The following is a 24,329-nucleotide window of genomic DNA, read 5'->3' as shown; positions in this document are numbered from 1 at the left end:
CGACACTTCCTGCACGGACCCAATTTGCTGTGAACAGGAGTAATCATGGCGTTCAACTTTGGCGGCGCTGCCACCAACCCAGCAAGTAAGGAGATATTTCCATCTATTGATATCGAATTTATGAGAAAGCACTTTACATTACTATCAACAGCAGAGATTCTGATGGACGGATGGCTATGATTTCATTTACGTACGCCACAGCTAACGAAACCACAAAAGTAAGAAAGGCGGCCTTGACTGCAGGTCAAGCCAGTTAAGGTTAACTAACTAGAATGTTCATACACTAGCTAGCTAGTCAGTTTGTATGAACTATTCTCACATAAATAGAGAATCATCGATTTAAGTCAGCTTGCTATTTAAACTGCCAGTTGTAAGCTTTCTAATATAGTTAACTAGCGAAGCTAACTAACTACACTAGCTACCTAGTCGTCAGCAACATTCTGTTGAATCCCTTATGTTGCGGACGAGCAAGTGTAAGGACGTCAAATATTCATCCTTCCGCATAGACACTCTAGTTTAGATCGCCTGGTTAGGATTTTTATTTTTGATCTATCTAACTGGTTAAACTAGAGAAGAATATAGCAATGTGGTAACATCTGCGTTTGCTTCATTTACTATTATCCTAAATTAGGATATTGAATTATTTTACCACATACTTCTTTCCATGATGTTATGATTGTGTTCCTACATTACACAAATTTACGTTTTGACTACATCAAATTGGCGGGAATTACACACAATTGTTCCCTCAGATTGGTGATGTTAGTTTAAAAGTGTATAGTCAACACAATGACACAAGATCAATTGCATAACATGTATCAATATCTTTGGTTTTGTACTCATTTTGCAGGATTTTCTCAAATGGCACGGATAATTTTTATTTTTCTCCCAACTAGCCATTTAAATGACCATTTAAATTAACATTTTGACTGACTTTTAATGTTAGATGGCTAGTTGCCGATTATGATTTTTCAACGCTGATACAGATTATTGGAGGACCAAAAAAAGCCGATAGTGATAAATCGGGTGATTTAAAAAAAATTTTATTTTATTTTATTTATTTTATATATATAGTTGTACTAATGACAATTACAACAATACTGAATGAACAATGAACACTTATTTTAACTTAATATAATACATTAATAAAATCAATTTAATCTCAAATAAATAATGAAACCTGTTCAATTTGGTTTAAATAATGCAAAAACAAAGTGTTGGAGAAGAAACTAATGTGCCAAACAAATGCCAAGTTCCTTGCTCAGAACATATGAAAGCTGGTGGTTCCTTTTAACATGAGTCTTCAATGTTCCCAGGTAAGAAATTTTAGGTTGTAGTTATTATAGGACTATTTCTCTCTATACCATTTGTATTTCATATACCTTTGACTATTGGATGTTCTAAAAGGTTCTTTAGTATTGCCAGCCTAATCTCGGGAATTGATAGGCTTGAAGTCATAAACAGCGCAATGCTTGAAGCATTGCGAAGAGCTGCTCGCAAACGCAGTAAAGTGCTGTTTGAATGAATGCCTATGAGCCTGCTGCTGCCTACCACCGCTCAGTCAGATTGCTCTATCAAATCATAGACTTAATTATAATATAATAACACACAGAAATACGAGCCTTAGGTCAGTAATATGGACAAATCCGGAAACTATCGCTTCGAAAACAAAACGTTTATTCTTTCAGTGAAATACAGAACCGTTCTGTATTTTATCTTGTCATCCATAAGTCTAAATATTGCTGTTACATTGCACAACCTTCAATGTTATGTCATAATTCTGGCAAATTAGTTCGCAACGAGCCAGGCGGCCCAAACTGTTGCATATACCCTGACTCTGCGTGCAATGAACGCAAGAGAAGTAACACAATATCCCTAGTTTAATATTGCCTGCTAACATGAAGTTTTTAACTAAATATGCATGTTTTAAAAAATATACTTCTGTTTATTGATTTTAAGAAAGGCATTGATGTTTATGGTTAGGTACATTCGTGCAACGATTGTGCTTTTTTTGCAAATGCGCTTTTGTTAAATCATCCCGTTTGGCAAAGTTGGCTGTCTTTGTTAAGAAGAAATAGTCTTCACACAGTTCGCAACGAGCCAGGTGGCCCAAACTGCTGCATATAGCCTGACTGTTGCACAGAACGCAGGAGAAGTGACACAATTTCCCTAGTTAAAAGAAATTCATGTTAGCAGGCAATATTAACTAAATATGCATGTTTAAAAATATATACTTGTGTATTGATTTTAAGAAAGGCGTTGATGTTTATGGTTAGGTGCACATTGGTGCAACGACAGTGCTTTTTTTTTGTGAATGCGCTTGTTTGGCGAAGTAGTCTGTGATTCAATGATAAATTAACAGGCACTGCATCGAATATATGCAACGCAGGACAAGCTAGATAACTACACATGGTTGATGATATTACTAGTTTAACTAGTGATTATGTTAAGATCGATTGTTTTTTAAAAGATACATTTAATGCTAGCTAGCACCTTACCGTGGCTCCTTGCTGCACTCGCATAACAGGTAGTCAGCCTGCCACGCAATCTCCTCGTGGAGTGCAATGTAATCGGCCATGATCGGTTGATGATTACCGATTATTATGAAAACTTGAAATCGGACCTAATTAATCGGCCATTCCGACTAATCGGTCGACCTCTAGTATTCACATTTTCCACCGGAAACACTCTTCTACGTCTAGGGGCTGCAAAATTAGAAGCCCTGTAGAACAGACTCAATGCTGCCACCGATGGTCGACCAAAATAACTGTCAATGTACTGCTTGAAGACACCGACACACTGGCTGCGGTCCAAACACTTAAAAGACACCCTACCCGCTCAGCCCTCAAATTAAGTTGACACTTCTGATGACGTCTGACGAGTATACACTTGCAGGGAGGAAGGCATGATTTTTTTACTTCTTATGGGCAAATTCAAATATCAAATTCAAATATTTAACATTCTTGAAAATATATATTATACATAGAAATAAAGTGTAACGTCTTGTTAATCCAGTCGCTGTGTCAGATTTCAAAAAGGCTTTACGACTAAAGTAAACCATGCGATTATCTGAGGACAGCGCCCCGCATACGAACACATGGAAATCATATTTCAACCAGGCAGGTGTGCCACAAAAGTCTGAAATAGCAATATAATTAAGGCCTTACCTTTGAAAATCTGTTGGCACTCCAAAGTGTCCCAGAAACATCACTAATGGTCCTTTTGTTCGATGACGTCCTTTTTTATGTCCCAAAAATGTTACCTGTAGACTTGGTCCAAACATTCCTAATCCAACCTCAGGTACCCTAAAATGTAAATAATCGCAAAAATGTAAGACTGAATAATACTGGATAAAATACCAGATAAAAACAACATGGAGCAAGCTCCAGTTCATGCGCACCAAAACAGTGGAGTCCACCTGGAGTGACACTTATAATGAATAGGACTACTTCATTTCTCAAAAGAAAAACATAGAGCAATTTCTAAAGACTGTTGACATCTAGTGGAAGCCATGGGAACTGCAACCAGGTTCCTAATAATAAGGGTATCCCATAGAAAACAATTGGAAAATCCTATGACATCAATTTTTTTCCCCCTGGATGGTTTGTCCTCGGGGTTTCGCCTGCCATATCAGTTATGTTATACTCACAGACATTATTTTAACAGTTTTTGAAACTTTAGAGTGTTTTCTATTCTACCAATTATATGCATATCCTAGCTTCTGGGCCTGAGTAACAGGCAGTTTACTTTGGGCACGCTTTTCATCCGGAGGTGAAAATACTGCCCCCTACCCGGGAGAGGTTATCTGGACCACCCTTGGCCGTGAAATTCGTCGCTCGTTTATCCCGCGATGATTGTGTTTTCAGCCACCTTGGTAGCTTGTGGGTGCTTTATATGCGCTACAGTCAATTGAGTGCATGTCTACTTATATTAAATATATTATTATTAATATACACCTACTCTATGAAAGCTGGCAAATTTAATATAAATGATAATTTAAATGGCTAGTTGCGGTACAAAGCTAGGTACATTTGGGCAGTCTCTACAGAAGTCGCTGGCCACACCAATACACGGATTTGAAAGTCAACCAACATATCACTTAAATAGCAGCCAACCGTGGTCACTGTTGATATCCCATGGCGTGTCGTGATTCATTAGTTAACTAACAGAACTTATTTATGTTTCCATTACCATGATGGAAGCCTCCCGAAATCAACACCCGCCATGCCAAACTATAGATGGATGCTTTCAACAAATTCTCATCTGAACCAACCATGTATACGTTTTTCCAAGTTTCTGTGGCGCCTTTGAATAGTGTTAATTTTAAACAGTGTTACACCCCAAACCTTTCCCCCCTGCTCTATTGATTTCAGGGTGATCTCAATGGAAGTGATAAACCCACTTAAAAAAAATTAGATCTGCCTTCTACAAATTGTCTTTTAACCAGTGATGTACACATTATTGCCAGATTCCATGTGGTTTTTGAGCTGTTTGTTTTTACAGGACTTGCAACCTCATATCCCCCCTCTCGTGCAATTGATTTCAATGTGATTATTGATAGGAGTGATTCTCAAAGCAGTGTTGTGTTTCTCTTTCTGTATTGTGACCCTCTGTATCAAAATGCGACATTCTGAAATGTAGCAGCCTGTTCTGCAGGTTGTCTTTTAACTCAGGGATGCAGTTGCCCATTGCGGCATCAACTTTATCCACTTCATCCATCCTCATAACATTCCACTGTCTGACTACGTATTTTGTCGTTGGTCAAGACACTAACAGATTTTTAATTCGGTTCATTTGCTGCCAAAACAACAGCACCCTCAGCTTTTGGCTTTGCCATGACCACCACCAGTGCCTCATCGGGATTTGGTAGTAAATATCTCTGTTCATTTTCAAGGCACAGCAGCTTCCCCATTAACCAAAATGCATTCTCATCACTCAGAAGAATAAGAGTAATCTGCTAACTAGCTAGGCTACTTGCTTGAGAATGTAGACCGGTGTAGAGGTTTCTCAAATAATCCCAGGCTGAGTAAACAGTAGCTCAACCAAGTTCAGCACAGTCTGTAGGCGCAATAGCATGCTTATGCTGCATTTTCCTATGCTGAATAAATGAGGTTGCTTTATCCAACAAAGATCTACTTTTTGTAGTCTAGCTATTAAGGACCTTTATGATTGCAAATAAAGCAGATCACTCTGCCAGCACCCCACAAAAGACTTGATGATTAAACGTGAACGGGACCTTGAGAGAAATTATTTCTCATGCTCCACCACATTTCTCGTCTCGTTGGCAAGAATGATGAGACAAGGTTCACTGGCAGTATTCTAATACCACTGTTTAGTCCCTGGGGACTGTCTGCATCTTTGATTGGGGCTCTGTGAATACATGGGTGGTGAAATGGAACAGAATTCTGGCAAAGCAAAGGATGACTGAAATATTCAGACTCAGCAGCAGTAAGTACATTGCAATGGCCCTGGCCCCACACACTATCACTGATTCATGGAGGTGAAGGGGAATTTTAAACTGCACTGTCTCATCCTGCTCTTTCTCTCCTCTCCCTGAAGAGTTTGTTGTGGTTCTTCCCCATTGTAAAGACTTAAATAATTTTCTTCCTGGCTATAGCAGGTCTTGCAGTCCCTGGTTTCGGGACCACCACCACTGCTGCGGCCCCCGCTGGCTTCGGCGGCTTCGGCACCACCACCACAGGTAAGACTGGGACTGTCCACTACATCAGTGTTTGACAGTCACGCCAACTTTACTAACTAACCAGCCAACTAGCCCTGTACCAGATCTGTTTGTTCTCTTGCTTACTTCATTGGCAAACCAAACAGCATGATGATGTTTTGCATGACAATGACAGAAAGAGTTTAGTCTTTTTAGACAGACTGATTTCCTTCCAGCCTAACTTGTCTGTACATATACAATGTCAGTTTGGAATAGAGGAAAGGGCAGAGTTCTGCTTTCATAACTGCTTTATCTGCTTGTTGCCCTAGTGTAAACGTCTCCTGGACACACAATAGTATCATAGAGGTTATTTTAAATGAGTGTTTTTTTACTAGTTTGCCTCAACTACCTACACTGAAACCACTGCAAAGGTTTTGATTGTGAACTTAGTTATAGAATCGTGACGTTCTGGCATGTCTGCCTATGGTAAGTTTTTCATGAGCACAATTCCTGCCTACATTTTAAGCCTTGCCTACCCAAACTCGTGATTTGTTGGGAGAGTTGTCTGTTTGAAGAGAACTCCCCAGGATCTTTTCTTTTTCGTAGTTGCCAAGAGAATCCGTGCTATTTCTGCCCTAGGTCTGGGATTTCCGAAACTATAAGGAGTTGGCAAGAGAGTAGAAACAGACTGGCACCCAGGCTACCAGCTTACCACATAAGTGTGAAATGTGGTTACTACTAAATAACCATCCAACTACACCCGTGTATTCAGCATATTACTAGTATCTTATTCATTTACTGACTGACTAACAGAGCAGGGAGTTGAGGTTTGTGGATGTTAATTAGTTTCAGTTGCATCTCCTCTGCTTAGTAATTCCATCAACTGAAAACATCACTGTTGGGGCTCATCTGTTATGACGCTACCGGGCGTACTCTTGTACATACAATGTGTTTGAATCTTTCCCAGTGTGCGACTGTCGCGGTGCTCTTCTCTACACTAACCCTCCTCTGCACCCCTTTCTCTCTCTCTCTCTCGCTGCCTGCCTTGCCTGCCTGCTGGCTACAGGATTTGGGGGGCTAGGAGCCGGGAGCACCACGTCTGGTGGGTTTAATTCTGGGGGGTTTGGATTAAATGCAGCAGCTCCCAACGCGGCTGCAATCAGCTTTAATGTTGGGGGCTTTGGTGCAGCTACCACAGCAGCCACTGTGTTCAATTTTGGTAATAGCCTGGCTAGCGCAGGTAGCCTTTAACAAAAATATATATATATTAATCAGTCAATCCGTCTAGTATGTCTACAGCACACATTTGTCCTCTCCATTTCTCCCTACACGACTGTGTATTATTTTGGTGTGGTGTTTTTGTATATCTCCATCTCACCCTATGCATATGTTAAATGCTCATCTAATGATGTTTTGCATGTTGCCTGTTTTGGATACATCTGCTACAACAGCCTTTGTCAGCACAGTCCCTGTGTCAAACTGGTGGGCTCTGATTACAGAGTTGGGAAAGGCTGTGCTAGATTCTTTTTGTGGAATATGTTATGTGTTTCTTATCACATTTTCCTGAATCTGTTAGGGCACTGTTTGCCTGGCAGGCACATGACATGTTCTGTGTTATTTCTCAATAGTATTTATCATCTCCACTCTAAAAAAGCATTAGGGACCCCCTCCCTTGGAGAAATCAATTGATCTCTTCTAGGGTTGCACATTTGGGGGAATATTTAGAGGTGGAAACTTTCCGTGGGATATATTGGAATTAACGGGAATATATTCAAAATAATATTAATACCATTTAAATGTAGATGTTTTTTGCATTGGATATATTTACCATATCATATAAACCTTTTACCTTATCATAAGTTGACATAATTGCAAATGATTAAATCCTTCCAATAGACATAAAAAAACTAACAATTTAGTTATGAATTCAACTTTAATTAAATGAGTTGACTCTAAACATGGGGCGATTTCACTGAACAACAAAAGGGAATTTTGAATGATCCCCAATGATCCATCGCATCTCCCAAAAACGTTTTCAACATATCTGTACAATGATAGTCTAGAGACTAAAGCTTTGGTTGTCTTCCTCTCAGGCTTCCATGTCTTCTCCCGGGACCTCCTCAATGTCCACCTCTTGAACATCAGATTCTGAGGCCTCATCTTCATTGTCACTTTCCAACCATTTTTGGGATGGCTCATTGTCAAGCTCAAAAAGCCTCAGAATTTGCTACCAATTTTTCAACCGCTGTATTGGTCAGTCTGTTGCGTGCTTTGGTGTGTGTGTTCCCAAACAAGGACCAGTTGCGCTCTGAGGCGGCTGATGTTGGTAGGATTTGGAGGATGATGGATGCAACAGGGGAAGGAGCCTCAGATCCACAAAGTCCCTTTCATCAGGTGACTGATGTGATATGTTGGCACAACTGCCGTATTATGTCTCCATCCCAAAGCCCTTGCTTGGATGTGTACTTCGCCAAACTGCCAAGAACCTTGCCCTCATCCAGGCCATGCTGGTGAGACAAGGTAGTGATGACACCATAGGCCTTGTTGATCTCTGCGCCAGACAGTATGCTCTATTTGAGGTCCAACATGTACGCTGCGGCATGTATGGGCTTCAGACAGAAGTCTTCACACTTTTTGATGTACACTGCTCAAAAAATAAAGGGAACACTAAAATAACACATCCTAGATCTGAATGAATTAAATATTCTTATTAAATACTTTTTTCTTAACATAGTTGAATGTGCTGACAACAAAATCACACAAATTATCCTTAAAACAAGTCAAAATGAGGCTCAGTAGTGTGTGTGGCCTCCACGTGCCTGTATGACCTCCCTACAACGCCTGGGCATGCTCCTGATGACCTGGACTAAAGCATCCGCCAACTCCTGGACAGTCTGTGGTGCAACGTGGGTGGATGGAGCGAGACATGATGTCCCAGATGTGCTCAATTGGATTCAGGTCTGGGGAACAGGCGGGCCAGTCCATAGCATCAATGCCTTCCTCTTGCAGGAACTGCTGACACACTCCAGCCACATGAGGTCTAGCATTGTCTTGCATTAGGAGGAACCCAGGGCCAACCGCACCAGCATATGGTCTCACAGGGGGTCTGAGGATCTCATCTCGGTACCTAATGGCAGTCAGGCTACCTCTGGCGAGCACATGGAGGGCTGTGCGGGCCCCAAAGAAATGCCACCCCACACCATGACTGACCCACTGCCAAACCGGTCATGCTGGAGGATGTTGCAGGCAGCAGATCGTTCTCCATGGCGTCTCCAGACTCTGTGTGAACCTGCTTTCATCTGTGAAGAGCACAGGACACCAGTGGCAAATTTGCCAATCTTGGTGTTCTCTGGCAAATGCCAAACGTCCTGCACGGTGTTGGGCTGTAAGCACAACCCCCACCTGTGGACGTCAGGCCCTCATACCACCCTCATGGAGTCTGTTTCTGACCGTTTGAGCAGACACATGCACATTTGTGGCCTGCTGGAGGTCATTTTGCAGGGCTCTGGCAGTGCTCCTCCTTGCACAAAGGCGGAGGTAGCGGTCCTGCTGCTGGGTTGTTGCCCTCCTACGGCCTCCTCCACCACTCCTGATGTACTGGCCTGTCTCCTGGTAGCTCTTCCATGCTCTGGACACTACGCTGACAGACACAGCAAACCTTCTTGCCAGAGCTCGCATTGATGTGCCATCCTGGATGAGCTACACTACCTGAGCCACTTGTGTGGGTTGTAGACTCCGTCTCATGCTACCACTAGAGTGAAAGCACCACCAGCATTCAAAAGTGACCATAACATCAGCAAGGAAGCATAGGAACTGAGAAGTGGTCTGTGGTCCCCACCTGCAGAACCACTCCTTTATTGGGGGTGTCTTGCTAATTGCCTATAATTTCCACCTGTTGTCTATTCCATTTGCACAACAGCATGTGAAATGTATTGTCAATCAGTGTTGCTTCCTAAGTGGACAGTTTGATTTCACAGAAGTGTGATTGACTTGGAGTTACATTGTGTTGTTTAAGTGTTTCCTTTATTTTTTTGAGCAGTGTATTTAAAAATGGCAGTTTCCTCTGCTTGGAGCAACAGTGAAGTGGGCAGGACGGTACGGACTTCTTCTCTTATATTTGCAAGCAGAGTCTGAACATCAGACAGGATGGCATTGTCTCCCTCAATCCGTGCAATGGCTACTGCTATCGGTTTCAGGAGTTTCAGGCTACTTACCACTCTCTCCCAAAACACATAATCTAGGAGGATCCGTGCTGTCCATATCGGCAGACTGTGATATGGCCATTTCTTGGAGACACCTTCCCCTCCAGGAGACTGTCAAACATGATGACAACACCACCCCCACGGGTGTTGCTGGGCAGCTTGAATGTGGTGCTCTTCTTCTCACTTTGCTTGGTGAGGTAGATTGCTGCTATAACTTGATGATCCTTCACATACCTAACCATTTCCTTGGCTCTCTTGTAGAGTTGATCCATTGTTTTCAGTGCCATGATGTCATTAGACCAAGCAGCCGTCATGTTCGCAGCATTGTCTGTCACCAGTGCAAATACCTTCTGTGGTTCAAGGTCATTGATGACTGCCTTCAGCTCATCTGCTGTACACAGCTTTTCCTTCTACATTAGTTGCAGTGAAATATCTCCATACATCAGATAGTGCCCGTGGCATTTTCCTGTCAAGATTAGATTTAAAAAATAATATATATATATCACACACACACCATGTACATATAAATAGTTAAGCGGTTAGATTAAACAACTCCTTTGTAAGATAAATGTTTTAAAATGAAACATGTATGGAAACAGGTGAATTAACACTCAGTTAGCAGGCTCAAGCAAGCCAAAACCCACATAGTTTTTGCTACCAACTAGCAGAAATTGTTAACTAGTTAGAAATGATTTAAACACACATTGTTGTAGGTTACTATTTACCAGTTAACAAAAAATAATGTATGCCATATAGAATATATTCACCTCACCCAGTATTGTAATTAAAACTTACCAGAAAGTATGTTGTCCTTGGCTCAGACAGTGTATTGGTGTTGGCTCAATAGCATCTCCTTAGTGTGCAAGCTCTTGAGAATCAGCATCATGTGATGGAAGAACGCACTGTGCATGCAGAGGGTTGCAATTCCATTGAATTGGGGATAGTTTAACCAAAATATGCCACAAGACCTAGAATTGCCGTGTGTGTATTCCACAAAAAAGGTTCACTGTTATAAGCTAACTTTTTTTTGATGAATTTAAGCAACATTACTGGGCTTAACTTACCATGAAAATTTCCGGAAAGTTCTCGACCCTTTGCAACCCTAATCTCTACGCCCTCCCTCTCATCTTTCTTTCCATTATCCATCCATTCATCCATGCTCTCTTACTTCTGTCTGATGGTCTGGTTTGTCTTGCTCAGGTGCTTTTGGGGGTTTTGGGACAACCACTACATCCGCTGCTGCGCCTGGGTCAACTTTCAGCTTCGCCGCTCCTGCAAGCACAACAGGTCAGGACTGTGGAACTCGCTGGGGCAGGGCTGGGTACAGACGGAGAGAGCCAGGGCAGGAACGGCCTTGTCCTACTCTGCTTGCTCCTACTATTCTGCATGGCAACTACTAGATGGTGCACTCTACCATAACATGTTATCTCCTTGCCATAGCCTCTCCCGATACTAGCATTCCATTCTCAGATTACCAACACACTATAACCCGAACCTAAGATTCTAAGCCAAAATACTCAAATCCTTATATTTTCCATTTAATGGTTTTATTGATATAATTATTTATCCTTCCAGGAGGACTGTTTGGTAATACCCAGAATAAGGGATTTGGGTTCTCCTCTGGGCTGGGCACTGGCACTACTGCTGCAGCTGGGTTTGGAACAGGTCTGGGGACAACTCTAGGAGGTGGATTTGGTGGCTTCAATATCCAGCCACAGCAGCAACAGCAAGGTAAGCGTTCCTCTGGCTAAGAGCAGGGGTGAATCTCAAAAGTCCTTCCTCAATTCCTAGGGTCCTCTCCTCGCTGCCTTAACCTTAGAGGGAACAGAAGATCCAACGATTTGAGACTGAGACGAGGAGAGAACGCAAGGAGGAATTAAGGATAGACTTGCGATTGACCCCCGGTGTATGCAAACCAAACAAGTTATGTTTTGCTAGGATAGCTAAGTTCTCTTTTGTGTTGCGCTATATAGGAAGCTTTTTTGGGCAGCAGGCCCAGGCCCCGGCCCAGTCTAATCAGCTCGTCCACACAGCTAACGCCCTGTCTGCCCCCACCCTGCTTGGGGACGAGAGAGATGCCATCTTGGCCAAGTGGAATCAGCTCCAGGCCTTCTGGGGAACAGGCAAGGGCTATTTCAACAACCAACTCCCCCCTGTAGACTTCACACAGGAGAACCCTTTCTGCAGGTTCAAGGTAATGCCTCGTATCAGCATATTTTGACATTAAGTGTTTTGTTATTTTAATAAAGCAAATTGCTGTTTTAATCTTAAACTTGTTTTCACATGTTGATGAGGTTTGTTGTACTATTCCTTTCTTTTACCGTCTTAAGGTAACTGCAGTGGTGTAGACCAGTGCTTTGGAGTTCAATTAACTGTCACAAATATGTCGGCATAAGGGAGACCACCAAAGATCTATCTAGAGAATACAAAGGACACAAACTGCAAGTTTATCCTATCTGTTTGTGTCTGCAAGGCGGTGGGCTACAGCTGTATCCCAGGCAGTAAGGATGAGGATGGTCTGGTTGTCCTGGCCTTCAATAAGAAGGAGGCTGATGTTCGTAGCCAACAGCAGCAGCTGGTTGAGTCTCTACACAAGGTGCTGGGAGGGAACCAGACTCTCACCGTCAACGTAGAGGGAGTCAAAGCCCTGCCTGATGACCAGTGAGTAGTAGTAGACACTACCAGACACAGTCTATGGGTACACAACAGAGAATATACTGTATGTAGTATCGTTAAGTTTATCACATTGACCTCATGATCTGCCAGTCCCTGCATCCATTGTTCAATCTATGAGCCTATTAACAGAGATTACATTTCTCCAGCCCCAATACTCACTTTGATAGCAAACCAAGTGGCAGGGCTGCCATTTTCTTGTTTTTCAAATTAGTGAACGTTTAGAAGCCCTCTAAGTGGACCGTGTAACACTGAATGCCTGTCTATCTTTCTAGGACGGAGGTGGTGATCTATGTGGTGGAGCGTTCTCCTAACGGCACATCTAAGAGGATCCCAGCTACAACATTGTACAGCTATGTAGAGCAGGCTAACACCAAGGCCCAGCTCACACAGCTAGCAGTTTTCATGTCTGTTACACGCACTGAGCTCTCACCAGCACAGCTCAAACAGCTGCTGGCGAATGCACCAGCAGGTAAATTTGGTTGTGTGTCTTCCCCATACTCGCTCTTCTCTCACCTCCATCACAACTAAGTTAACTGAGTCATTATGTTGAGAGCATGGTCCCATTCCCCGGCTCAGACGTTGCTGATGCATGCCAGATTTTACAGCGTCTGAATAGGTATTTTCCATATCAGCTTAAGCACATCATGTTATAGCAATCTGGTGCCCGGATGACACAGTCGATGATCTGACACGCAACCATTGGTTTATGCATGCAACGTCTGAGCATGGGAACAAGGCCATGGCTTTTAGATAACCAGATGTCTATTGTACAACAGCTGTGGCTTCATGGATTTCAGTTTGGTTTCATTTAATGGTTTATTGAAACAACAGCGTATGGACTACTTGGTTCACATGTAGCACTAAGAATGTGACTTGTATATGACTCAGAGTTTTGCTGCTTGTTTTCAGGAGTGGATCCCATCATTTGGGAACAGGCAAAGGTGGATAACCCTGATGCGGACAAGTAAGTTGTTCAATGTGAATCAAGGTTATTAAAAGCTTATCATTAATTCTTCTGAGCTAGATGATCATTTTGAAACTGTATATGGAACTGATGATATTCGTAATCCTACAGGTTGATCCCCGTCCCCATGGTTGGTTTCAAAGAACTACTCCGCAGACTGAAGATTCAGGACCAGATGACCAAACAGCACCAGTCCAGAGTAGACGTGAGCTTTCCTCTACAATTGCGCTGCTAACCCGTACACATACAGTGGGGCAAAAAAGTATTTAGTCAGCCACCAATTGTGCAAGTTCTCCCACTTAAAAATATGAGAGGCCTGTAATTTTCAAAATAGGGACACTTCAACTATGACAGACAAAATGAGGAAAAAAAATTCAGAAAATCACATTGTAGGATTTTTTAAATGTTTTAACTCTGTTTATTAAGTTTTGAACATACACACACACACACAGACAAGACAAAGCAATATAAATAATATACTCAACTAGAAAAAAAAATACAAATAAAAATACAAATAAAAAAATAGCTTTAAAGATACCATACTTTAGACAAGTTAAACACACCGGGCAGAAGGCTACAGAGGTTAAAGGGCAATCTATAGTACAGGGCAAACATCTCACCATTGTTCCTGTAAACAGTCAAGGGATAAGGGTGGAGAAATGCAACCACTCACAGAGAGTCATGGCCACAGACCGACCATCCACTGGATAAAAAAAAAGTTTACAATGCTTTAAAATAATTTTAAAAAAAATGATTATTCATGTAGGCGTGAACAAAATGTAAAAATAACTGGGAAAAACAAGCTCACACTTCAGTCTCTGCCTGGGCAAGATGAACAAGGCATCTGCGGACCACAATCAATAAGCACATGGATCTTAATGATCCCCCCCAGCAAAAACACAGAGAGAAACTCCTCCAACCCTTAAGTCACAGACTTATTTTAGTATTAATTGGAATGCCATCAGAGGATGGACTGTTTAAAGTATGACCGGAATGGAGCCCAAGCCTCATCAAACAGTTTGGGGTTCCCACGTGAATTGAATTGAATTTTTTCTAGTTTCAGAGAGCACAACACATCCCTCACCCAATATTTATAAGATGAGGGAGCTGCCATCTTCCAGTTCTGTAGTATTAGCCCTCTAGCTAAAAGAGTTGTATAAGCAACAGTGTCCGACTGGATTCTTGATAGGGGGGTACCCATGGGCAGTACTCCAAAAAGGGCTGTAAGGGGAGACTGATCTATGACAGTGTCATATATATGAGAAACATTTAAATATTAATTCCCAGAAACCTGACAGTTTGACAGCCCCAAAACATATGCAACAGTGTGGCTGGTTCCACCTTACATCTGACACATTCAGAGAATATTCTTCCAAGTTTGGCCCCAAGTTTGGATACGGTGAACCACCTTGAATTGAATGAGGCTGTGTCTAGTGCTAAAAGAGGACGAGTGCACCCTGTGCAGCACAGATTCCCAGGCGTCTTCCCCAAGTTCCTCCCCCAAATCCTTTTCCCATCGAGTCTTTACAGGCACCAAAGAAGGGTTCTGCAAGTCATGAATGATTGCATATACATCTGAAATTGCGCCCCTAGGAAGCTTATTCAGCTCCAAGATGCTCTCTATAGCTGTATTCGCAGGCCTATTGGGAAATCCAGGTGTGTTAGCCCTGACAAAGTTTCTAGTCTGGAGATAGCGGAAAAAGTGGGATTGGGGGAGATTGAACTTTTCCTGCAGCTGAGAAAAAGAGGCAAATGTACCATCAAAGAATAATTGGGCTAGCGAGGAAAGGCCTAGTGAGTGCCAAATGCCAAAAGCCCCATCATTCAAAGATGGAGGAAATAAAATGTTCTGATTGATTGGGCCTGATAGAGAAAAGCCTCGGAGGCTAAAGGCTAAACGGAACTGATTCCAAATTTTAAGAGACTGCTTTACAATTGGGTTGGCACACCTTTTGCCTAGGGACAGACACTGGGAGAGACGAGCACAGCACAGAGGAAAGTGCTGCAGGTTTACACGATTCAGACTCCATCTGGACCCAGAGTGGTCTAGGGCCAGTAGGATCAGTCTGCAGCCAGTACAGAACGGCTCTAAAATTTGCAGCCCAGTAGTATGTCTGAAAATTTGGTAGAGCTAAACCCCCCAATGACCTAGGCTTCTGTAAATGTTTTCTACCAATCCGTGGTACCTTGCCATCCCAAATAAAATGCATGAATGTTTGATCCAGTGAAATAAAAAAAAGATTTTGGAATAAAAATGGGTAAACATTGAAATAAATATAGAAATTTGGCAACACATTCATTTTAATGACATTAATCCTTCCGATAAGAGAAAGGGGTAGCGAATTCCAAAAAGTAAAAGATTGTTTCAATCTGTCTGCTAGAGCAACAAAGTTTTCCTGAAACAAATTTGAATATTTCCTTGTCACTTTTACTCCCAAGTAAGTGAATTGATCCCGGACAATCCTAAACTGAGAACTTGCGAAAGAGCACTTTAAAGCAGCCTTGTTTACCGGAAAAAGCTCACTCTTGCCTAGATTCAGCTTGTACCCTGAGATTGATCCAAACTTTTTAAGAACAGATAGGGCACGTGGCAATGAGGTATCGGGATTGGAGATAAACAAAAGGAGGTCGTCAGCATATAGCGAGACTTTCTGCTCCCAGCCCGCCCTGATTATGCCTTGAATGGCATCATTAGAGCGTAGTGCAATGGCGAGAGGCTCGATTGCCAAAGCAAACAACAAGGGGAAGAGTGGGCAACCCTGTCTGGATCCGCGGTGCAAGGGAAAATAGTCAGAGGACAAGTTATTAGTCCGTACCGAAGCCATGGGGGAAAAATAAAGAATCTTTATCCACGCAATGAATTTGGGGCCAAATCTATAAAGGGCAGCTGTTAGGTAATCCCACTCAACGCGGTCAAACGCTTTTTCGGCATCAAGTGAGACCACCACCTCCGGGTCCTCCGACGCTGGGGAGTACAGTATATTCATAAGGCGCCTAATATTGAAAAATAAATGCCTATTTCTCACAAAGCCAGTCTGGTCAGAGTGTATTACTTGGTGAAGCAAGCCTTCCATACGGATGGCTAAAAGCTTAGCTAGAATTTTGTAATCACAGTTTAAAAGCGAGATTGGGCGATAGGATCCACATTCCAGGGGGTCTTTGTTTTTCTTTAGTAGTAATGAAATTGAAGCCTGATAAAGACTAGGCGGCAGCTTTGAAGTATTGAGGCACTCTGCAAATAGTCGGGACAAGAATGGGCAAAGCAGACCAGAAAACGTCCTGTAAAATTCGGTTGGAAAACCGTCCGGACCCGGTGATTTACCACTTTTCATTGCGGACACTGCTGTTGCAATCTCCTCAAGCGTAAATTCTTCTTCTAGACAGTCATGGGAGTCTGTATCAATTGAAGGCATATTCAAGCCATTAAAGAAGGAGTCAATCAGCCAATGAGACGCCATTGATAACACCTAGGAGGTCGCTGGGGAAACTCTAGTTCAAGCAGTAATGGTGAATGGTCAGAGATAACAATACTCTCGTAAGTACACTGCCGAAGGTTAGGCAGAAGTTTTTTGTCCAAAAAGAAGTAATCAATCCGGGAGTATGTTTGATGAACATGAGAATAAAAGGAATACTGTCTATCTGTAGGATGTAGGAAACGCCAGGCCTCAAACATAGCATATTTCTGAAGAAAGGATTGAATAAGTAGGGCACATTTAGATGGGCCTGTATTTGTTTGTGAGGACTTACAGTTGAAATCCCCCCCTAAAATCAACAAATGAGAATCTAAATTGGGAATAGCAGACAGAAAGGAAGAAATGAAACTTGTCATCCCAATTGGGAGCATAAACACTAGCCAAAACAAGAGGGGTAGAAAACAGTTCACCCAGTTACTATGACGTATCGTCCCTTAGGATCAGCAATAACCTCAGAAGCTACAAAGGGAGTAGCTCTATCAACCAGAATAGCAGCACCTCTTGATTTACTATGAAAGTTTGAGTGGAACACTTGAAAGCTGTCCTTGAAAGCTCAGAGTGGTATTGCGGGCTCGTTGGAGGATCTCCATCTTCTCATGAAAAAAGTGCACTCGAAGAATTATGTCACGGGGCCTCTCCCCATCCTGGGGCTTTGGGCGCAGCGACCGGTGGGCTCAATCAATCAGGGGCTTTTCATCTAAGGCAAGAACATCCTTCAGCAGCCCTGAAACAAAATCCGTGGCGCGATGCATTTCCGCGGACTCTGGGACTGATACAAGTCTCAGATTATTGCGGCGAGAGAATCCCTCTAAACTCACACAGCACTCCCTCACCTTTTTCAAATCCGCAGCTAGGCGCTTAACTTCAGTCTCCAGGGATGTAGTTAAATCGGAGACATTAGTAGCGGAGGCCTCCAGTGCTGCAATCGTTGTAGTGTGTGACGCAGTTGTTGTTTTGAGTAATGTAATTGCCGGCACAGTCTCGTTCCGCAGGATGGTTAAATCTGCTTTTAAAGTATCAGAAACCTCCTGTATTCTGGCCTCAATCGTAGCAACCACCTATGTTTTCATTTCAACTATCTCAGAGCGTAGTAGTTTGATGGCCTCGAGAATGTTCATTTCAGCGCCGCCAGGCCAAGCCGCGCCCCCGGGTAAAGTGTGCGTCCCCGGGCCCTCAGACTCAGGAGAGGGCGGTGATGAGAGCGGGTCTTGTAGGCCGGGTTTTCTCAAAGTCATGCTCTTGGCCTTATGTTTGGTCGACATGCTGACATTCGGAAGCAAAGTAGTCTTGGTTTTTACGGAAAGGGATCACCAAATTAATATTTGAAGATAAATACGGTTCTGCTGCAGAATTCACATAAACTTTAAGAATACCACGGGAGCAAACGGAGAACACGTCAGTCACACATGGCGTCCCCTACCATCCCCCACATTGTAGGATTTTTTATGAATTTATTTGCTAATTATGGTGGAAAACTTTTGTTATTGACCAAATACTTATTTATCTCAATACTTTGTTATATACTCTTTGTTGGCAATGACAGAGGTCAAACGTTTTCTGTAAGTCTTCACAAGGTTTTCACACACTGTTGCTGGTATTTTGGCCCATTCCTCCATGCAGATCTCCTCTAGAGCAGTGATGTTTTGGGGCTGTTGCTGGGCAACACGGACTTTCTACTCCCTCCAAAGATTTTCTATGGGGTTGAGATCTGGAGACTGGCTAGGCCACTCCAGGACCTTGAAATGCTTCTTACGAAGCCACTCCTTCGTTGCCCGGGGCGGTGTGTTTGGGATCATTGTCATGCTGAAAGACCCAGCCACGTTTAATCTTCAATGCCCTTGCTGATGGAAGGAGGTTTTCACTCAAAATCTCACGATACACAGCCCCATTCATTCTTTCCTTTACACGGATCAGTCGTCCTGGTCCCTTTGCAGAAAAACAGCCCCAAAGCATGATGTGTCTACCCCCATGCTTCACAGTAGGTATGGTGTTCTTTGGATGCAACTCAGCATTCTTTGTCCTCCAAACACGACGAGTTGAGTTTTTACCAAAAAGTTATATTTTGGTTTCATCTGACCATATGACATTCTCCCAATCTTCTTCTGGATCATCCAAATGCTCTCTAGCAAACTTCAGACGGGCCTGGACATGTACTGGCTTAAGCAGGGGGGCACGTCTGGCACTGCAGGATTTGAGTCCCTGGCGGCGTAGTGTGTTACTGATGGTAGGCTTTGTTACTTTGGTCCCAGCTCTCTGCAGGTCATTCACTAGGTCCCCCCGTGTGGTTCTGGGATTTTTGCTCACTGTTCTTGTGATCATTTTGACCCCACGGGGTGAGATCTTGCGTGGAGACCCAGATCGAGGGAGATTATCAGTGGTCTTGTATGTCTTCCATTTCCTAATAATTGCTCCCACAGTTGATTTCTTCAAACCAAGCGGCTTACCTATTGCAGATTGTCTTCCCAGCCTGGTGCAGGTCTACAATTTTGTTTCTGGTGTCCTTTGACAGCTCTTTGGTCTTGGCCATAGTGGAGTTTGGAGTGTGACTGTTTGAGGTTGTGGACAGGTGTCTTTTATACTGATAACAAGTTCAAACAGGTGCCATTAATACAGGTAACGAGTGGAGGACAGAGGAGCCTCTTAAAGAAGAAGTTACATGTCTGTGAGAGCCAGAAATCTTGTTTGTTTGTAGGTGACCAAATACTTATTTTCCACCATAATTTGCAAATAAACTCGTAAAAAATCCTACAATGTGATTTTCTGGATTTTTTTTCTCATTTTGTCTGTCATAGTTGAAGTGTACCTATGATGAAAATTACAGGCCTTTCATCTTTTTAAGTGGGAGAACTTGCACAATTGGTGGCTGACTAAATACTTTTTTCCCCCACTGTATATGGCCTGCTTCTAGAAGTGTTATAAACGAGTGTAGAGGGATAGGGAAATTGCAGTACCATAAAATGAATAAAGAACCTTAGGTTGCTGGTTCTTATTCAGCTTGAAGGACTGTGCAAAGGAGACTCTGATAGACGAATCTGGGTACTAAGACCTATCCAGGAGGGGAGCTACGTTACGCTGGCCTTTGTTACAGCTGTCCTGTACTGCCTCAGCTTCTCAGTACCCTCCTTTATATGCTGTCGGTGGGTTCCTCCTATGTAGTTATGTACACGTTTCCTGTGGTCTTTCACCAGATCATCTCTAATGACATCAGTGAACTGCAGAAGAACCAGGCAACAACAGTGGCTAAGATCGCTCAATACAAGAGGAAGCTGATGGATCTCTCTCACAGAGTACTACAGGTATGTGCCATACATTATTATTAAGTCAAGTCATCTGGCTGTTGTCAGTTGGTACAGCGGTGTGTGAACATATTTTGAATGCCGACAGAATATCATTAAGTTAACTATCTTGATTAAATATTTATTAAACTATGTGTGTATAATAGGGCTGACCCCAGTTAGTTGATTGTTTGGTCGTTAGGCTGTTGGTCGACCAAGATTATTTTAGCCGAGCAGTAATATACAGTACCAGTCACAAGTTTGGACACATCTACTCATTCAAGGTTTTTTCTTTATTTTACTATTTTCTACACAGTAGAATAATAGTGAAGACATCAAAACTATGAAAAAACACATTTGGAATCATGTAGTATTATTAATTGTATTAATTGTGCTTTTTGTGACTCCTCTCTTTGGCTGGGGTTTTCTGGGAGTTGGTGGTGACCTAACATAATCGTTTGTGTAGCTTTCGCTGTAAAGCATTTTTGAAATCAGACAGTGTGGCTGGATTAACGAGAATTGTATCTTTAAAATGGTGAAATTTGATTTGAGATTTCTGTTGATTTGTATTTGGCGCCCTGCAATTTCATTGGCTGTTGGCGAGGGGTTCCGCTAATCCTAGACCGGGTAACTTTTTACGGATAGGGGGCAGCATTTTCACTTTGGATGAATTGCGTGCCCATAGTGAACTGCCTCTTACTCTGTCCCAGATGCTAATATATGCATATTATTATTACTATTGGATATAAAACTCTGATGTTTCTAAAACTGTTTGAATTATGTCTGTGAGTATAACAGAACTCATATGGCAGGCAAACTTCCAAACAGGAAGTGGAAATTCTGGGACTGGTTTATTTTCAACTCATCGCCTATTCACATCCCAGTAAGATATGGATCTGTTCCCACTTCCAACGCCTTCCACTAGATGTCAGTCAGTAGAACGTGGAATGAAGCCTCTAGTGTGATGTGGGACCGGATGGCAGCCATTTGAGTCAGTGGTCTAGCAGAATGCCAGTTCCTGGCCAGGCGCATTTCTCATGATATTGTCATGTGTTCCATTACTCTGTAGACAAAAACGAATGCTCCGGTTGGAACGTTATTAGATATATATGATAACAACATCCTGAAGATTGATTCTCTACTTAATTTGACCAGTTTATTCAACCTGGAATATAACTTTTTAAAGTTTTCGTCCGAGTTCGCCTGGACTGGCGCCAGCGTTTGGACATGTGAACTAAACGTGTTAGCAAAAGTAGCTAATTGGACACTAGTAATGGACATTATCGAACAAAACAACGATTTATTGCGGAACTATGATTCCTGGCACTGCATTCTGATGAAAGATCATCAAAGGTAAGGGAATATTTATGGTGTAATTTCGTATTTCTGTTGACTCCAACATGGCGGAGACATGTTGTGTACTTCTGAGCACCATCTCAGATTATTGCATGGTATGCTTTTTCCGTAATGTTAAAAAAAAATCTGACACAGTGGTTGCATTAACAAGTGTATATTTTTTCTGCTAGCGAAACATGTGTCCTAGACAGGTTAAGAAGGAAAGAAATTACACAAATGGACTTAATTAACAAGGCACACCAGTTAATTGAAATGCATTCCATGAAGCTGGTTGAGAGAATGCCAAGAGTGTGCAAAGCTGTCATCAAGGCAAAGGGTGGCTACTTTGAAGAATCTAAAATATATTTGATTTGTTTAAAACTTTTTTTTGGTTACTACATAATTCCATATGTGTTTTCTTAGTTTTGATGTCTTCACTTTTGTTCTACAATGTAGAAAATAGTAAAAACTAAAGAAAAACCCTTGAATGAGTAGGTATATCCAAACCTTTGTGTGCGTTCGTGCGTGTATGTAATATATACACATACATACATACTACCATTCAAAAGTTTGGGATCACTTAGAAGGCACATTTTAAAAAATAACATCAAATTGATCAAATGCAGTGTAGACATGGTTAATGTTGTAAATGACTATTGTAGCTGGAAACGGCAGATTTTTAAATGGAATATGTACATAGGCGTACAGAGGCCCATTATCAGCAACCCTCACTCCTGTGTGCCAATGGCACGTTGTGTTAGCTAATCCAAGTTTATAATTTTAAAAGGCTAGTTGATCATTAGAAAATTGCAAACAGGTTATGTTAGCACAACTGAAAACTGTTCTGATTAAAGAAGCAATAAAACTGTTTGAGTATCTGGAGCATCAGCATTTGTGGGTTTGATTACAGGCTCAAAATCACAATAGTGCAAATTGTCTCTAACCAGAATAGAAAGGAGTGGGAGGCCCCGGTGCACAACTGAGCAGGAGGACAACTACATTAGTGTCTAGTTTGAGAAACAGATGCCTCACAAGTCCTCAACTGACAGCCTCATTAAATTAAATGGTACCTGCAAAACACCAAGATTTTTTGTTGTTGTCAGGGACAGCCTTAGTTTATAAACTGTGTGTGTGTGTTTAGGTGCTGATCAAGCAGGAGATTCAGAGGAAGAGTGGCTATGCCATCCAGGTAGATGAGGAGCACCTAAGAGTGCAGCTGGACACCATCCAGTGTGAACTCAATGCCCCCACGCAGTTTAAGGTAAGTTCACTGCAACATCTGGTTATTCCATACAAACGCTGGCACTCTGCCATGCCCTACGTGACTATGCTAAAAGCTGACTTTTAGCTGCAACTCTGGACACCCTACCTATTTACATTTTGGTCATTTAGGAGACGCTCTTCTTATCCAAAGCGACTTACAGGTACAATTAGGTTTAAATGCCTTGCTCAAGGGCACATCAGCAGATTTTTCACCTAGTCTGCTCGGGAACTCAGCGACATTTCTGTTACTGGCCCAATGCTCTTATCTGCTATGCTACCTGTCGCCTCTCACTGATTCAGATTTGATGACCCTGCTCTTTTCTTGTTGGATGTACAGTATTTCTCATGTAATTTGAGGACCTTGTCTATAAAATGTACTTGAAATGGTTGTTGCTCTATAAGGGGCGTCTGAACGAGCTGATGTCTCAGATCCGGATGCAGAACCACTTTGGGGCGGTGCGCTCAGAGGAACGATATAGTGTGGACGGAGACCTTCTCCGAGAGATCAGACAGGTGAGACTGTTAAAATTCTATTTTTATGGGCAAGACATACTGCATGTATATGTTTACGCAAATTATGGAAGTGTTTTGTCTGTTTGCTTACAGATGTGTGTGGTCTGCCGTTAGTCCGTCAGTAGTTCTAGGTGTCTTTGTTTGTGTGTGGTTGGTCAGTATTGCTGACCGAGTGTCTCACCGTTCTCCTCTCCACAGCACCTGAAGCAGCAGCAGGAGGGTCTGAGTCAGCTTATCAGTGTGATCAAAGATGACGTGGAAGACATCAAACTGATAGAACATGGCCTCCTGGACAGACTCGGCTGACCTCAAAGGTCCTCCCAGGCCCCACGTGACCCTGAATCTCTCTCTCACTGCTGACAAAAGTTAAAGGTTTATGCCTCTTCTTAGCAAGGCATATATCTGTCTTTTCTATGGTCTGTCTGTCTTCAACTCAGAGGTGCTTTCTCACACAGATTAATCCTTGTCCTGGCTAATGGCTCAATATTGAATCTCAATCAAAAATCCTTTTTAGTCCAGGACTAGGTATCATTTTTGTCTTGGAAACTGCCCCTAAAATCCCCAAACATCTAAACTGGAACAAGACTGCCTTAGAAAAACTGCCAGACCGTCTGGTGGACACTCTGGTTGACAGCCAGTGAAATGTGACTGTTTGATGATTTGGTGTGATATTCAAGTGCGATATTCAACACATTGTAAATAAATACGCCTTTTATTATTGCTTTAGTAATATTTTATATGATTGAATAAGAATTATACACAACCCCAACATGGTTTAATAAAATGTCATTGAGGAGCCTTTTTCAACATGACTCTCCTTTGTTTGGATCTCTTTCTTACCCAAGTGTAACCGGTGTCAGTGCTAGCTTAGCAGCTTTGTTTCCTCCCTCAATCTGCCTCTGACTGGGCTTGAACCAGGATCCTCTGTCTCCCATGAATGCCCGCTTGACAACATACAAACCAGTTGTT

The 24,329-nt window shown here is 42.4% G+C and overlaps 1 protein-coding gene across 4 annotated transcripts; it reads left to right on the top strand.

Annotated features, from left to right (window-relative positions):
* On the top strand, nt 1–24,323 carry LOC139408938 (nucleoporin 54). 4 transcript variants are annotated; one of them, XM_071153437.1, is made up of 13 exons: nt 1–85; nt 5,618–5,701; nt 11,062–11,148; nt 11,437–11,592; nt 11,895–12,055; nt 12,335–12,522; nt 12,810–13,006; nt 13,447–13,501; nt 13,613–13,706; nt 20,163–20,270; nt 22,726–22,845; nt 23,250–23,360; nt 23,559–24,323. In XM_071153437.1, the coding sequence occupies exons 1-13, from the start codon at nt 46–48 to the stop codon at nt 23,664–23,666; spliced, it is 1,509 nt and encodes a 502-aa protein (XP_071009538.1). In that variant the 5' UTR covers nt 1–45; the 3' UTR covers nt 23,667–24,323. The 4 variants fall into 4 exon arrangements, with proteins under 4 accessions (XP_071009538.1, XP_071009537.1, XP_071009540.1 ...); XM_071153436.1 differs by having other exon boundaries at nt 11,835–12,055; XM_071153439.1 differs by lacking the exon at nt 11,062–11,148.
* The last annotated feature ends 6 nt before the right edge of the window (nt 24,324–24,329 follow it).

The sequence above is a fragment of the Oncorhynchus clarkii genome, chromosome 5 (assembly GCF_045791955.1).
Source record: "Oncorhynchus clarkii lewisi isolate Uvic-CL-2024 chromosome 5, UVic_Ocla_1.0, whole genome shotgun sequence".
NCBI classification, from domain to species: domain Eukaryota; kingdom Metazoa; phylum Chordata; class Actinopteri; order Salmoniformes; family Salmonidae; genus Oncorhynchus; species Oncorhynchus clarkii.
This window is presented reverse-complemented; position numbering and strand designations above follow the sequence as displayed.